An 18,244-nucleotide genomic window follows, 5' to 3' on the forward strand; every position below is an offset into this window, starting at 1 on the left:
ATCACTGTGTGACTCTTTGATAACGCCCATTTGGAGCATGCCATTTTTTGGTTAATTTTTCATGTTTTGGGAATCGTCAGGGACAGCTGCGTACCCCCACGAGGGTGTCTCACTTTTCTACATACTTTCTCTTCCATCCGTTTGCTTAACCTCATAGTCGACATACCAAACTTGCTGTGTGACCTCAACAGGGCCTTTCCAGTAATTTGGAGCACAAAGTGGGTCGTAAAATGAGAACTCTTTCTCCTAGTGCAAACTCTTATAGCTGGGCTTGGTGTTTTTGTGCCTGTGACAAATTCTCCAATGATAAATGGTCCAATATCAGATTAGGAACATATTGAATTTCATTTTCACTGTTTGAAGGTCCCTCCTTTCAGTTTTCTCTCTCGACATTTACATTTACAGCATTTGGCAGATGCCTTTATCCAGAGCAACGTACAGAAATGCTTTAGTCTCTACCATTGGATACATGGTTATTCACTATGTTATTCACACATTCACAAGGTTACATACTTAAGATACCATGAGTCTAAAACATTGCTCAATTGAGCATGCTGTGAGATCTATGTCTGTGTAGTAATTCAAATGGGGAATCCCGTTTACCCAGACTACAAACAATAATGTTTACTTCCACTTATGCCAATTTCATGCATCTTGATGAACCAACTTATGAATCATATTTGAGTGTTTTATTTAACTGCTTGATGAAGCCATTGGTCAGTATGTCAGAGACGTCGTCTGGATCAATTCAATGCAAAATAATCAGAAAGACCCCTCTGTCTCATTTTTGCTTCCCTGATGCAATGCTGACACCAACGCTTTCAGCAATGCCTCTCTAGCCAACCCCAGAACGCCACAAATCCCATACCTGGCATATTCCCTGTAATAACAGAGAAAATGCTGTCCATTTGGACCCTAAAATTAGCAGAAGGGGCAGAGACTAACTGTCAGGCTATGCTTTTGCCCCCAAATTTGAATTGTAATGGCTATCATGGGATATTTGTGAATGCTTCTGTGCACAAAAATCACCTTCATTTTACCGCCCCCAATGCCTTGCCTTGAACCAAATTCAAAATTCAAATTCAGTTAGTTTGTATAGTGCTTTTCACAATTCCCATTGTCTCAAAGCAGCTTTACAGAAGTATAGAAACAGAAGAAAGTATAACCATATATTATAATAATAAGAAAAAAATAATAAAAATAAATAAATAAATGAATACATACAATTAAAGTTTATAATTAATTATATTAAATACAAATATTAATTTAAAAATTAAAATATTGTATATCTATCCCTATCCCTAATGAGCAAGCCGGAAGCAACGGCAGCAAGGAAAAACTCCCTGAGATGATATGAGGAAGAAACCTTGATAGGAACCAGGCTCAGAAGGGAACCCATCTTCATTTGGATGACACTGGACAGTAAATAATATAAATGTAAATAATGTCCTTTCTACAACAGTTTATAATCGTGCAACCGAGAGCTCCTTAGGAACTAATGGGTCATCACAAAATCTGAGTTCACCACAGACCTAACACTAATCTCTTTCTGTCAAAGTCTTCAAATGATTGCTGATAAAGACCAGAACATACAGCTGACTGACACAACAATGGTTCAAAGAAGGCATGACAGTCTCCAGGCGACTCCATCCACAACAATCCCATGAGTCACTGGCTAACCTGCTGTACAAGGGCAAGGAGTTGTTCTAGCATGACAAATTCTATTTCCTTGGGAGATTTCCATGGTATCAGATCATTTCACCAGCCCTGCCTCTACTCCTGTGTGTGTGTGTGTGTGTACACATATATATATATATATATATATATATATATATATATATATATATATATATATATATATATATATATATATATATATACACATATACATACATAAGTGTGTACATGTGTGTATGATATCTCTCTCTGTTCCATTTTTCTCTTATAGTTAACGTCATGTGTCCATGCAGCAGCAGCCATGTTGTATCCTATGTACTGGCAGCATGTTTACATCCCAGTGCTACCACAGCATCTTCTAGACTACTGCTGGTAAGAACATGTATACAGTGTATACACAGAAAACACAATACCAAAACCCCACAACATACATAGCCATTGATTAGTAAGATTGTAATTTCAAGTAGGAGCATTTCTCAGTGATGATTTACAGCTGAAGGAAATAAAACTACTTAACACAGCAACACAGTGCCTAATACTTGTTGAAGATTAAATAGACAGGCATACTATGTACATATGTAAGGTAATTGCCAATGGTCAACTGTCATTGAAATTTGACAATAAATATACTGTAGTTGGTACTTGGTTGGTCGAGTTATGAAGCATGCTGTGGTGCACTGTGGAATTGACAGAGCAATTAAAAAAAACAAAGAATAGTTTCCTGTATGGGAACATTATACACAGATATTGGTCTCAGGACATAAAATGTGCTGGCATTTGTGTAAAATGTATTTTTGTACTCATTAATTTGTAGGTATTTTAGAAATTGTGGACATACAAGTTCTTTTAAGTTGTCCCACTTTATCGATTTTTCAAGATTTATGTCAGATTTATATTAATATTTCTGTCTTCCCTGCCCTTACAGAAAGCATTCTATTCTACTTTTGCAACAACTTTAGACACCAAAAATGATTTAGCCCTTACACCCTTGTGAAAGTGTTTCACACTGTTTCTTTTGAAATGGCCTAAAATATGCTGTGACAGTAGTAAACTTGTATTGATATTTAATTAATCCTATTTAAGAGGTCTGTAGTAGTAGTATTGACTGAAATGGTGCAAAGAAATATTTTCAATATATTAGTGTTGCATTTTTTTTGCTGTACACTGAAAACATTTGGGTTAGAAATCAAATTTCTGTCAAATCAGAGTTTCTTTATTGTTTCCTGATATTTATATCTGGATGTGTGAACAGGGAAACCTTTATTGCAGACTACCCAATTTTTAAGCGAGTTATCTTTTTTTTTTTTTTTTAAAGTACCGTAGTTTCCGCACTATAAGGCGCACCTAAGAGCCTTAAATTTTCTCAAAAATCGGCTGTGCACCTAATAATCCGGTGCGCCTTATGTATCTGTAAAAATGTTGTTGTGCGACTTTGGTAAGCACTCCGCTTGATTGACTGTCGGATCATTTCCCGCTGACACAGGGACGTAATACATACATACACTACGTACGCTGGCAGCGATAAACCAATCAGAGAACATTACGTAAAAATTTAGGACATGATTTATGCAATGGCTCTGATTGACTTTTCCTGCTTCCTCAGCTTTGAAATAGCTTGCCTTTCTTCCATAGTCAACTCTTTGGTCTTTATGTTTTCAGTTTTCTTTATGCAGTCTTCACCGGAAACAGCCAGGGCTATATCAAAATTATAAATTTCAATTTCAATTAGAAATCTAAATCTCATGGGGCACATCTACATGACAAGAAACACTTGTCAGTCACATGTTCCTCAGACTTGCTCATTTGGGATAAATACATATACATACATACATACATACATACATACATACACACACACCGTGAACTATATATATCTTGAATTTTTATTATATTAATTCTTTATACAGTACTTCTCCTTATGTTTATCTTCTGTTCTATGTTTGTTCTGTAAAGCTGCTTTGAGACAATGTCCATTGTAAAAAGCGCTATACAAATAAACTTGAATTGAATGTTCCAATTTTTTGATCACTTGAAAAATGGTTCAACAAAAGATTCCGTTTTACATGTTGTTTACACATCTAGATGTAAATGTAAATCCAAGCTAAATCTACTATAAAAGATATAAGATATCTTTTATCTACTATAAAAGATCTACTATAAAGCTACTACTACTGTGAATAATGTATGCCTGTATACGTAAAAAGCATAACTTCTTTCTTTCTCTCCTTTTGCTAGTGCTCCTATGCCATACCTTATAGGAGTCCACTCCAGCCTGATGGAGGTAAGACCATTCCTAACCAGTCCCCAGCCAACCAACTACTAGTATTCTAAGGAGTACTCAAAGTGCTCAAAGGGACTGGTTATATTTAAGGATATCAGTAAACTAAAATGTAACTATTTAGAGCATTAAAATTCACAGCCTACAATTTGTAACTAGATTTGCATTTCCTGAAGGGAAATTCTAGTTTTCAGGGGTATTAATAATTGTGTTTTGGTGTATTTAATATTTATGGAATTTTGATGGGTTATGGGGTAGTCATTTGGGTTGGGAAAGTTTGCAGTCTAGGAATTTATTTTCATGTAATTTTATCTTTCTTTCTTTCTGACTGACAGCCTGATAATGCTGGTTATAGAACTCTGCATGTTTCCTGTTATACATTTTGCCGCATGTTTTGGATTTTATGCTCATGTTTTCTAATTAAACTCTGCATATGTATTCTACTCCTTCTTCAATTATATCTGCACGCAGTTTTTGGAGGAACTCAGTAGGTAGATTGTTCCAAAGATCTCTGAGATCTAACAGATCATCTGTGGATATTGACTGTCAACTCCTTGTGTCTCTGTTGTCTCCTGTAATCTCAGACAGACTCGATGTTGAGATTAGTGCACTGCAGGTGCCAAATCATCACTTTCAGGACTCCTTGTTCTTCTCTATGCTGAAGATAGTTCTTAATTACATTGGCTGTATGTTTGGGGTCATTGTCCTGCTAAATTTGGGGCCAAATCAGACACGAATTGAAGACACCATTAATCATAACCAAATCTACAACTCCATTTGCAGATATGCATTCCCAAACTTGTAAGCCTCACTGTTGCTTGAAGACACTAATTATTTTACTATTCTCCAGCCCTTCAGCAAACAACCTGTATACTGCTACAGCCAAATATTTTAACTCACCATTTTGACTCCTCAGTCCAGAGGACCTGCTTACATTTTTCTGCACCCCAGTTCCTATGTTTTTGTTCATAGTTGAGTTGCTTATCCTTGTTTCCTTTGGCTTCCGTTCTTCTTTGAAGACTACTTCTAGCCAGACTTCTCAGGATAATAGATACACCCGGGATCCACCTGTTTCTGCCAGTTCTTTGCTGATGGCATTGCTGAATGTTTCTGATGTCACCAAATAATATATTTTTCTTCTGTCCTCACTTCTATAAAATTGTTAAAAATAAACAATTAAAATATGAATTTTTGAAAGCATTCCTATTTTACAGCATTTCTTCACACCTTCCTAAATCTTTTCAGAGTATAGTTATATGGCTAGAAATTAATAGCACAGTCTAGTCACTGCCTGGTTCTGGTCAAAAAATAGGGCTGGCTCCTGGTTACACAACGTACACACACTGACAAAATTGTTTTAACATTTCCATTAAAGAAAAAAACCCCACAATGGTCACTGACATAACTTGAAACTGACAAAAGTAATAAATAAACATTTTCTGAAAATTGACAAAAATCAGGCATTGCTTTTGAATTGTGCCATTTAAAACAACTAATGGTTGTTCAACTGGCCTAGACAAAAATTATGGTAACTTAATATTTTGTTGTCCAACCTTTTAAGGCAATCACTGCAATCAACATTTCTGTAACATTCAATGAGATTTTTGCACCTGTCAACAGGTATTTTGATAACTGCTCCAGCTGATTTGAAGGGTGCCTTCTCCAGACTGCATGTTTCAGCTCTTTCAACAGATCAGGTCTCATTGAACGCCACTTTAGAATAGTCTAATATTTTGTTCTTAGCCATTCTTGGGTCTTTTGGCTGTCTGTTTTGGGTCATTATCCTGTTGGAGGTCCTATGATCTGTGGCTGAGACCCAGCTTTCTGACACTGGGCAGCAAATTTTGCTCCAGAATTCCTTGATAGTCGTGATTTCATTGTATCCTACACAGATTTAAGACACCCTGTGCCAGATGCAGCAAAGTAGCCCCAGAACATAACCAAGCCTCCTCCATTTTCACAGTAGGTATAGTGCTCTTTTCTTTGTATGCTTTATTTTTGCATCTGTGAACACAGAGCTGATGTGACTTGCCAAAAACTTCTGTTTTGCTCATCTATCCAAAGGACATTCTTCCAGAAGCTTTGTGGGTTGTCTATATGCATTTTGGTAAATTTATGATTTGCTTCAACTGTGGACACCTCGTCGTCTTCCATTAAGTCCACTTTGGCTCAAACAGCAACAGATGGTGCGATCTGACACTTATGTACCTTTACCTTGGATTTTACCTCTAATCACTTTGAAGGTTGTTCAAGGCTCTTTGGTTAGCATTCATATTATCTGTCTTTTCAATTTGTCATCAATTCCCTCTTGTGACCACGTCCAGGGAGGTTGGCTACAGTCCCGAATAATATGTACAACTGTAGTTCAGGAACGTCAAGCTGCACCACACTGGTCCATGTTCACTGTGGTGCACACCATGATACCAAACAGCACAGTGAATAATTTCAACCCTTTAAATAGGCACACTGTCTGATTACAAGTTTGAAGTTTAACATGTCCCTATGGTCATATTATTTTCAATATTTTTCAAAGGGTACCTTCTTTTATGTTCAGGCCAGTTTTATTAGTTGTTTTGAATGTTTTTGTTGAACCACAATTCAGAAGCAATGTCTGTTTTCAGTAAATTCTTTTAGTCATTTTAATGACTATTGTTGTTTTTTCTTTCTTTAATGGAAGGGTACCAACAATAATGTCCATGTGTGTACTTGGAAGCATATCACCAGCTAAGGCAGATTTCACACTGTTTTAAATTCCTGGATCCAGAATTAATCCAGATCCTAAATGCAGAATTAATTATCAACTCTGCCAGCTAATCAGTGTCCTATATTTCTGTGTGGGAAAGGTGTGGCTTTTTCTTGGTTGGATGTTTTGATACCGACATGATCACTTTTGTGATGATGTAGTGAAGGTGTTGCTGATGTCCCATTATGAGCTAGTAATGCTGTCAAGGTAAACCTTACAAAATCCCCACTTACAATCTGAATCTGATAATGGTACAGTATCATGATAACATTTTAATACAATGTATGTTTTATATCTAATACTCTGTTCCTTATATCATTTGAGCTCCATATATACAGTGTTGCTGTTGCCATAGCCAGATTCACTTTACCTGTTACCAGATTCACTGTTCCTCTGCCCTACCTCTGTTCCTTCTGTTTATTAATCCACACATTCACCCAGTACTATTGGGAGTATAGACATCCTACAGAGTTCATTTTCCAGAAAACAGTTTATGCCTTAATATTCAACTTTTGCTTTGGTGGATAATCTCATCTGCATAATGTAGAAATGCTACTATTAGTAACTGTTGCTGTAATGATTTGTAAAGTCTATCACAAAGCTCTACCCATACTACTAAATAACGAGAATCTGTGGCACTAATCTGCAAGGACAAATGGATGAATATCACTGTCAAACAGAGATAAACCTGTTATTTAAGCAAAAAGTTGTTTTACCAAATACTGAAGGAGATGAATACACGCAAGCAGCATTTCTCAGTTTAAAATGTTTTTTTTTTAAGAACTACTTGCACATGATGGTATACTGATGTATATATTGATGGTTTTAAAAGGTGTTGATTCAGCCTACATGCTAAAAAAAAAAAACACACAACTTATTATTGTAATCAATATTAAGAGCATTATCAAAGAACTTCAGTGTAATATGTAAATTCACTCAGCAGCTTAGTTAACTCTACCTTGACTCTGTCATTCATAAAATGAAAATTTGTGTGTCTGTTTGCAGAGGGTGCGGGTGATGGCTCTAGATGATGTTGTCATTTTAAATGTGGATACTAACACACTAGAGACTCCATTTGATGATCTACAGAACCTTCCTAATGATGTGGTGAGAGTACACATGCACGCACACTTTTGCTGCCTTACATGATCTTGTATTAACTTTAATAAGAAATCATACCCTTTGTGTGTATTTTGAAGGTTTCGACTCTAAAGAATCGTCTGAAAAAAGGATCTACTACTATGGGAGCTGGGGCAGCACGAGCTTTTTTGAAATCACAGGCAGCTCTGTTTGGCAGCTACAGGAGCGCTCTGCGCATAGAACCGGTAAAACACAAATACTAGAGGTAGCTAAATCTACAGCAAGGTTTGTCAATTAGCAGATTGTGAACTGAAAAAATAATTTCAGCTGCCAAACAGTGCTTGAAGAAATATGTAGTGCTTATATGGAAACCTGGTATAATTAAGGTATTATTTTACATTCATTCATTCATTCATTTTCTACCGCTTATCCGAACTACCTCGGGTCACGGGGAGCCTGTGCCTATCTCAGGCGTCATCGGGCATCAAGGCAGGATACACCCCGGACGGAATGCCAACCCATCGCAGGGCACACACACACACACTCATTCACACACTAGGGACAATTTTCCAGAGATGCCAATTAACCTACCATGCATGTCTTTGGACCGGGGGAGGAAACCGGAGTACCCGGAGGAAACCCCCGAGGCACGGGGAGAACATGCAAACTCCACACACACAAGGTGGAGGCAGGAATCGAACCCCGACCCTGGAGGTGTGAGGCGAACGTGCTAACCACTAAGCCACTGTGCCCCCCGATTTTACATTAGATTTATTATTTATTTTTAATTGTTTTACTAAATTTCATTTAGATATGTTTAACAAAAAACAAAATGCTTTGTTAAAAGATTTAATAAGAATGCCAGACTAAAGATAAGGAAGGAAGCATTTTTGTCTCTAGACTTGCAACATTTTATAATAGTTGTATAAAGTAAACTTGAATACTCAGCTCATTGCTTATAAATCCCAACTTTTCTGAAGAATGCAGTTTAATATCCATTCACCAAAAAATGTTTTAGCATTCATGCTAATGCATGTAACTTTTCTGTCTACCTTTAGGATTGTCTTAGTAATGCTGGGATCATCACGTGCTCTTTAAACACACAAAACTAGGAATGCAACATTTGTTACCTTCATTACTGTTTTGCCTGCTATTATCTATGTAAAGTTTCATAATGAACATGTTGCTGATTTGCAGAAATGCTCTGCTCTTTAGACAAATACATTTAAATAATGTAAAAAAATTTCTGCTTTCAGGACGAACCAATTACATTCAATGAGGAGGCGTTTATCACACACAGATCTAACACAATGAGACAGTTTCTGCAGAATGCCACACAGCTTCAGCTCTTTAAACAAGTATGCAAATACATGTACACACAATTGTATCTACTATGTATATTTTTGTGTTTCTATGTGTTATTGTAAATGCTTAGTTTATAGATGGACGTTTGGAATTGCTGAACTCTGGTGAAGGCTTCAATGATGTATTTGAGGAGGAGATTAATATGGGAGAATATGCTGGTGAGGATATTTTAAAATATTTCATGCATTTTTTTTCTGGTCGCAAAGGGCCATATTCTTGCATTATACATGGAAGATTACACAAAGTGGGCATAGCAGATTTTTTATATTATTATTACTACTACTACTACTACTACTACTAATAATAATAATAATAATAATAACAATAATTTATTATTGTTATTATTAGTATTGTTATTATTATTATTATTATTATTATTATTATTATTATTATTATTATTATTATTATTATTATTATTATTATTTAGAAGAAAAAAAAGTAAATTAGAAAATAGCAGACCTTTAGGTATGATTTGTGAATAATGGAGCATTCACAGAATTGCTTTGAACTCTATATCAAAAATCACATGTTCATGCTAGTTCATTAGCTCAAAAATAAAGGGATACCATCAGTATATAAACCCTTTTTAGGAGGTTACTTCAGTATACAGACACAACAGAGATTGTTTAAATATAGTAAGTATAATATAATTATTATATGATAAGTGCTGATTTTAAATATTAGTGAAGAGGTAGAGTAGTAGATACTGTATTCTGAAGTGAGATGCAATAATGAAATCTCAAATTAACTATGGTATACACAGGCACATACTGTGAACACGCATTGTTATAGGGGTTAATATTATTTGTGTAGGCTACTGTGAAAAATATATAATTTATTTATTTTTCGTTGCTAGATATTGTCCAGGTTGCATGACAGTATAAATCCAGTTGTGCTCAACAGTGGTTAGTTTAAGACATTGGTGAAATGGGAGACTTCTCAGACTTCCAAAGGGAACAGATGCTGGGAGCCTATTTAGCAGGAGAATCTGTAACCTTTACAGTTCAACTAATCTTTGGTGTTTCAAGAGCAACGGTCTTCACGATTATGACTGCATATACAAAGAATGGCAGGACTTCATCAGCTAAGAATAATAGTGGATGAAATCAAAACTTAATAATAGGGACCAGCAAAAAGTAGGAATGATTGTGCCCAAACAATCCAGAACTGCTGCAGGAAAAGTGACAGCAGAACTTAATATCCACCTTAAGGACCCTGTTTCCACAAAGCCAACATCTACACTGAAAGCAAGTGATACTCTCTGGAGAATGATTATTTACATTATTTGAAACAGCAGGCTGAGTTTGTACAACTTTGGACTGTCTGGTTCCAGCTGGAAATCCTTGGGTCCTGCCATCAATGTGGATACTTTGTGGTTACTTTGACACGTACCACATACCTAAGCATTGTTACAGGCCAGGTAGAGATCTTTCATGGAAACGTTATAACCTAATAGCTGTGGCCTCTTTTAGCAGGATAATGCACCCTGCCAAAAACCAAAAATGGTTCAGGAATGGTTTGAGGAGCACAACTACGAGTTGGAAGTGTTGACTTGCCCTCCACATTCTACAGATCTCAATCCAATTGAGCATCTGTGGGATGTGCTGAACAAACAAGTCTGATCCGTGGAGACCCCACCTTGCAACTTAAAGGACTTGAAGGATCTGCTGCTATCATCTTGGTGCAAGATACCACAGCACACTTTCAGGGGACTAGTGGAGTCCAGGCCTCGAAGGGTCAGGGCTGTTTTGGCAGTACATGGGGACACAATATTAGGAAGGTGGTCATAATGTTATGCCTGTGACAATGCAAAGTGAAATGCAAGAATTCCAGTGTCACAGAGCCAAGCAGTCCAGCCAGCAGCAGTGGGGAATGAGGTCGGTGGCTCAGTTGCAGGGAAAGCGTCCGTTATCCAGGAGATTCTACGTGGAGAAAAAAAATAACAGAAGGAGACAGTGTTGGATAACAGATGTTAAAAGTATCCAAGGTTCAGTGGACATGTAGTACTTGGTGGTGTGTCTTGTTAAAACACGGGACAACTTAATCCCTTTGCTCTCATTTATTCTTATTGACAAAGAAGGCTTGAAACACAGTACACAGGTTCCACAGGATAAATGGAATGCATAAGAGACACAGGGTGAGCAGGAGAGATGTTAAATATGATAAAGATGATAAGGATGCTAAAGATGGTTTTCTGGTCACTACAAACAATATAACAAAGAAAATCAGGCTCACAAACAATAATAAATATGGAAATCATACAACATCAAATATAATATCTATAACCCTACTAATGACAAATATACAACTCATCAAATTCAATGAAACAAGACAATACAAAACTTACATAACTCATCTTATGGAAAGGATTCAAACACATGGTTGAGTGCCCATCTTCAGGCCCACACCTCCCCAATATAAAGGAACAAAGGAGGAAATGAGGTCTATTTGTAGACCTCAGCTGAGGATTATGGGTAATGAAGTGCACTAGAAAAATGGTGATGCAGTCTGCAGAGGATTGTGGGAAATGTAGTATAAAGCAGAAAAGGAAAAACAAGTCTAATTCACAACAGACAGCGCATTAGTTTCATCCATATTGTTCTCAGCCTTACCTCCCTCTAGCTGGTGCATCTCATTGGTCTGCCATTCTTTGTTGGGAATTCGGCCACCCCACCTTGCATTCTGTCCCAGCCAAGCTGACCTTGGTGATGAATGAACGAGATTCTGTTAGCAGCATTGGCCAGGTGCTGCACCGCCACTGCTTCTTCCTGGCAGCGGATTCTTCTTCACAGTTAGTCAGAAATATTCAATCCCAATCTCAAGAGATGTAAGTAATACCAGTGCCTGAGGAATGCAGTGTGTGTTTCTTTAGGATGGTTAGCTGTCTCGAATGTAGTTGTTTAGTGCAATTATTAATAAAAGAAGAGATGAGGAGCTGAAGGTACTGTGAGATGGCCTGGAGCATTCTCGAAGGGATGGATATCTTCAGGATCTTTTCAGTTGATCGGGTGTCAAAGAGATGAGGGGAATCCCGTAGTACAGGAATGGCAGATTGTTTGTCAAAGAAGGTAGTGAAGTTATTAGCAGTCAGTTAGGATGGTAAAGTATAAGACGGGTTAAGAAATTTATAAAAAATGTTGTGGACCCTTCAAGAGTCATGTGTAGTGATGTAATTATACTGACGTACTTGTCCCTTAGCGACACGTGTTTTCGGATTGCGTATTAAACCCTGCGCGCCCCCGCTTAGGAATGTGTCCTAATAGGCACGGAGTCGTGTTGGAAACACAAGATCAACTATCAAAGTTGGTCTTACCTTGAACGCAGGGGTCCTTCGAAGTCCCTTCGGTCTTCTAACAAAGGCTCCTCTCCAAGGTCTTCTAATTAAGCTATTGTTTGAATCTTTAAGTGAAGGAGGCAGACTTGTACCTTCTTGTCTTTTCAGGATCCTCACAATGGGAGGCCTTGTTTTTATTAAAAGTAGTGTAATACAGATAGGTGTGTGTAATATTAAAATAAAAAGAAAATGTTACAAATAAAATCTTCCTTCAAATAATCAAACAGTACTAGAATAAGTAGAAAGTATTAAGATGCAAAGATTATAACAAACCAAGAAACACTCTCCAAGTGTAAACTTGCGTTTGTTCCCTGATGCACCTAAAGTATAACATGCACTAAGGCTGTCTACAATAGAATGCACACACAATGTGATTCAAGGCGGGCTTTTATACTTTTTTACCGTGGCCAGTTTGATTGGCTTTGTGCCTTTTAGACGGCTACCATATTATTTCATAAACACTTCTCGGTTTCCCAAACATATCTCGCCAGCGACTCTGTGTGCGCTGCTAATGTCTATATATGGTCATACTTCCTGCAACTTATCAGGCTGTGAAGCTTTCTCCCGCCATAGAATTTGACAGCGAGCTATAAAACATTACACGTGCAGGTCACTCCCCACGGATACACAGAAAGCTTCATTTCAACAGCAGGCCTTGAAACACTTTGCGTGCGGATACTCCCTAGTGATAATACACAGTAAGCTTTATAAGTGTTTACCACAAGAAAGTTTACAGTAAAATAAACAATATTAATCTAATCAACTCTATTCCATGAGAATACATGATTATAATAAAAAGAAAAGCATTTCAGAATTTTTCTTGAACATTCTGAAAATAAATCATAACACATAATGCATTATAATCTTCTTTTCTTTTGGAATCTTCTTCCAGCTGTCTAGGTACAGCGTCTGATCCCTCGGTGTCTTCTTTTAAACACTCATATTCAACTCTTCAACCAATTCTTCACCTTTTTGTATTTTTACATCAATCTTTCTTTGTTTATTCACCTTACGTTTCTCTTTTCTTTCCCTATTTCTCCTTCTCTTTGTATTATCTATGTCTGTCTGTCTACTGACGGATAAGTTCATAATTGGTCGTGGTGTATCGTTATATTTATTTTTATTTATTTGCTGAGAATCAGTATTAAGAGAACCAGTATCGGGTATGTAGAATCCTGCAACTCCATCTCGTACATGCCACTGGCTCACAACAGTAGAGTCTTTGTGATGTCTCTTTTGTAGAAGGAGCTATTTAATTAATATTAATTAGTTAATACAATGTTTATTATTATTATACTAATGTGTTCTTATCTAATGCAAATTCTCAGGATTTCAGTCTGGTAATGAAACTATATTCAGGTGGTATCTGTGTTTATGTAAAATATTTAAGTATTTGTCTTCTGTATATATTGCATGTTTATATTCTGTCTTATTTAATACAGGCAGTGATAAAGTATACCATCAGTGGCTTCTCACATTTAAGGTTGGTGTACAGTATGTGTTTTTGCATATCTCGCATGTTTATTGTCAGCATGATAAAAACCCCTGCATTACCTTCACAGAAAAGTGGCGGGGCCATCTTTAACACTGTGAAGACAAAAGCAAACCCTGCTATGAAAACTGTCTACAAGTTTGTAAGTCCATTACTCACATATAGCTCAAACTTTGAACCACAATTTAATGCACTCTTAATAAAATTATAAATATTGGGGGAAAAAACAGGGGAAAACACAGCTGCCATGTCACCTTCAGAAATTATATACAATCTATGCTAATTTTAAAACATCTCAAAGTATTTTCAGAATATATAATGATTTTATGTCTATAGTTAATGTGTAATTTTTTTGGGGGGTAGCTGGCAACGTTCTGCATATATAGACAGTATATTGCCATATATAGTATATTTTTCTGTAAGTTTATTTTCAGATACATACCATGTGTTAATTTTTAAGTATGATGCCTTATTTAGGCTTTTATTTCTATATTTTATTTCTATATCCTACGGTCTGTCTTTTGCAGGCAAAGGACCATGCAAAGATGGGTATCAAAGAAGTGAAGAGTCGTCTTAAGCAAAAAGTATACCCACATATTTGACAGAACCACCTGCACACACACACATACATACATACATACATACATGCCAAAAAGACATGTATGACCCTAGAACCTTTTGCAGGAAATGGCAGAGAGCAACCTCTCCAGTAGCACAGATGACTCTACCTCCACCCATTCTGTGTCTACACAAAGAAAGGATGCCCACTCCTGGGAACAGAGAAGACCAATTACAGTGCAATTTGGACAGGTAGGCAGGACCTTCTCTTGAAAACATGTTGACAACACTCTGCTCACTCATTCACACTCTTTCTCTTGTTATTGACATTATAAAAATAGTTTTACAAACAATGAAGTAAAAGCAATTGAACAAAAAAATTGTTCTAACTGTGGATCAGGCATTTTAAACTCTGATTCAAACTCGGGACACAATAGCAAGAGCCGTAATCTAAGTTGGTTTTCTTTTCTTTATTAATAATCTAGCAACTAACCAATAATTTAGGCTCTGAGATTAGAAAAAGAATCTTTCTAGGGAAAAAAAAATGTTTTTTTGAGAATGCCTCTATATATTTAATCGCATATTAGTTGTTGTGATGAAAAATCTAAATTTAGCCAATAAATATGATGCATTTTTCCTGTTTTAGTTTGAAAGCTACTAGCCAGATACCAGCTAAACTATAAGAACTGAGATTTCAAGTTGAGAGCTGGCAACGTAGCTGCTAGAGTATTCTGCAAAAAAGAGATCAGGATTATATTAGGTATAATATTCTTTCCCTGTTATTTTGTGTTATTTAAATTATTTTCAGTGGTATTGTACTGTCCTCAACATGTGTTAGTGCCTTGACAGTCAGATAAACTCCCTTCCCTCACACGACTCTGAAGACAATAAGTTCATTTGTCCACAGGTTTAATGGTCTGGGTATGGAGTGAAACTACAAATGAACAAATAAATATATCAATAGTGAATACACATGACGCTAAAGCACAATGTGGCTAATGCAATAGCCGGATGGAAAATTATAAAAAGAAAAGGATCTTAAACCATAACAACACTCATATGCAAGTATAATGTACATCCACATCAATTATACAAATACTTACAAGCGATGCTGTCGCAGGATTAAGAATTACACAAATATATGTCGATTAAAGAGAGCCATCATTACCGATGCCCGCATGGAGCATTTTTACTTCCTGACTCACGTGAATACCGGAAATAACAGAATTACAGCGACATCAAACTTGCCACTAGAGGGAGCTCTAAACCAAAACTGAACAGGTTAATTAGTACCATGGATAACATTAAGTAATTAAATGGGTTACCAAATTAAACACAAAATCATTTGTAACATTAAACATGTTCCAACACACTCCCCGTCTGGCGTGGATAACACGTCACTACTCACGAGTCATTTAGACTGATCTAATTAAGTTTCTCAGGAGTAAGGAGAAGGATTGTCTTAGTAATAGGTCATATGAACACCTTTGGGCCTTCCTTATTAAAGACCTTGACTTCCACCTTACGGATTTTGTCGTCCTTGCTTGGGAAGACTTGAGTAACAACTCCCATAGGCCATTCATTTCTTTTTTGTTGTTCATCCTTCAAGAGTACGATGCTCCCTAGTTCAAGGTCAAGCTTATTAGAAGGCCACTTTCTTTTTGGTTGCAAAAGAGGTAGGTACTGCTTTTTCCATTTATCCCAGAAAGTTTGTGCCAAGTGTTGTACCTGTCTCCACTGTCAATTATGAAGGTTTTTGACCCAATCCCCAGGTGGGGCAGGAGCAATTGTGACCTTTTGAGTTAGAAGAGCATTAGGTGTAAGTATGAATGGGTCATCTGAGTCAGTTGACACTGGGACAAGAGGTCGAGCATTGATTATGGCAGTAACCTCTGCCATTAAAGTGGAGAGTGTCTCATGTGTTAATGCTGAAGGTCCAAGCTGTTGGAACATTGCATCTAGTATCCTTTTTGCAAGTCCAATCATCCTCTCCCAGGATCCACCCATATGAGAAGCATGAGGCGGGTTGAACTGCCAGATACAGCCTTGGTCCACAAGAAATTTTTTAACAGAGGTGTTGTTGAGATTAGAGGAAATGTTAAGCTCCTTGCAAGCACCTACAAAATTTGTTCCTCTATCTGAGCAAATGAGCTTCACAGGCCCTCGAATGGCAAGAAAGCGGCGCAAGGCATTAATGAAGCTAGATGTATCTAAAGATTCAATTAGCTCAATGTGCACAGCTCTCACACTCATGCAGGTAAATATTACTGCCCACCTTTTGCTCTGTATATGACCACCTCTGGTACGTCGTGCCACCACACTCCATGGGCCAAAAACGTCTAATCCCACATTCGTAAACGGAGGATCAGTGGACACACGATCTGCTGGAAGGTCAGCCATTTTTTGAGCCTGAGGTTCTCTTCGTAGTCTTCGGCATGTAACACATTCATGAATGACACTGCAAACAATTAATGTTTTAATTATTATCCAATAACCAGCAGCATGCACTGCACCCTCTGTGTAATGTTGTCCCTGGTGTTGCACCTTCTCATGATGATGTTTAACTAAGTGTTGCAATGTGATGTTTCCCAGGGATGATAAGGGGCTTTTTTATGTCAAGCCCAATCTGTGCTTCTGCTAATCGTCCTCCTACTCTTAACAGGCCGTCTGCATCTATGAACGGGTCTAAACCTTTAAGAAGGCTCTTTTTGGAAAGCTTGTTCCCCGTTTCCAAGTCCTTATACTCTTGGGCATATGTCTCCTGTCGGACTGCCTTGATGATAATTTTTTCAGCACATAAGAGTTCTTCAACTGTTGGAGCATTGGGACAGTAATGCCAGCCCTTGCAGCTTGATGTTTCTGTTGTAGAACCTTTATGGAACTGACGAGATATATGAAGAAGACGTGCAATGGCATGAGTGATAGACTTCCAAGTGGAAAATTTGGAGAAGCGTTGTGCTCCAAGATTCTTGTTCATCATCGTGGTCTTCAATGTGGAGACTTGAGGACGTACCTCTGCATCTAAAGAAGGATCCACAAGCTTATATGTGCTCTCTTCAGGTAGGGTCCGGGGGTCGTTTTTCAGAAACTTTGGTCCATGTAGCCAATTGGTGTCTTGGAGATGAGCAGTGACGGACCTTGTTGCAATGTTTCAGCTGTGTGAACATACTTCCATTGATTTGGATGTGAAGACTTGCGAATCCGGAGGACACGGTTGCTGACATGTACATAGAAGCGTCGAGTCTCATTATATATGTAGCCTAACACTACCTTACTATCTGTAAAGTAAGTTGTGTCATCTAAGGGTATGTCAATTTCTGAAGTAATGAACTCCGCCAGTTCCACTGCTAGAACTGCAGCACACAACTCAAGACAGGGAACTGTTTGTTCAGGGCTGAGTTTCGCCTTACCCATGATGTAGCCGACATGGTTGATTCCACATGAATCTGTCAATCTGAGGTAGGCCACTGCAGCTATTGCTTTTGTTGATGCATCAGAGAAGACAAACAACTCCTTTCGTGTAGCTGTAGAAGGTGATACGTTTGTGTAACATCTTGGAATCTGGAGCTTACTTAAATCCATAAGCGAAAGTCTCCACATGTCCCATTTTTCCTGCATTTCTTTGGGAAGAGGAGTGTCCCAGTCATCATTCTGGTTATTAAGCGCTCTCATGATGAATTTGCCCTGGATTGTAACCGGAGCAACAAAGCCAAGGGG

The 18,244-nt window shown here is 37.5% G+C and overlaps 1 protein-coding gene across 3 annotated transcripts in view; it reads left to right on the plus strand.

Annotated features, from left to right (window-relative positions):
• dennd1a (DENN/MADD domain containing 1A) overlaps positions 1–18,244 on the plus strand; it is a 60,800-nt gene that overhangs the window by 16,314 nt on the left and 26,242 nt on the right. For all 3 annotated transcript variants that reach the window (XM_060890712.1, XM_060890713.1, XM_060890714.1), the window contains exons 10-19: positions 1,949–2,049; positions 3,913–3,958; positions 7,704–7,805; positions 7,898–8,023; positions 9,035–9,136; positions 9,214–9,301; positions 13,920–13,960; positions 14,040–14,111; positions 14,497–14,553; positions 14,654–14,779. In XM_060890712.1, coding sequence (XP_060746695.1) covers positions 1,949–2,049; positions 3,913–3,958; positions 7,704–7,805; positions 7,898–8,023; positions 9,035–9,136; positions 9,214–9,301; positions 13,920–13,960; positions 14,040–14,111; positions 14,497–14,553; positions 14,654–14,779 — 861 coding nt within the window. The remainder of the gene's footprint in view (positions 1–1,948; positions 2,050–3,912; positions 3,959–7,703; positions 7,806–7,897; positions 8,024–9,034; positions 9,137–9,213; positions 9,302–13,919; positions 13,961–14,039; positions 14,112–14,496; positions 14,554–14,653; positions 14,780–18,244) is intronic.

Source organism: Tachysurus vachellii, chromosome 17 (assembly GCF_030014155.1).
Source record: "Tachysurus vachellii isolate PV-2020 chromosome 17, HZAU_Pvac_v1, whole genome shotgun sequence".
Classification (NCBI taxonomy): Eukaryota; Metazoa; Chordata; class Actinopteri; order Siluriformes; family Bagridae; genus Tachysurus; species Tachysurus vachellii.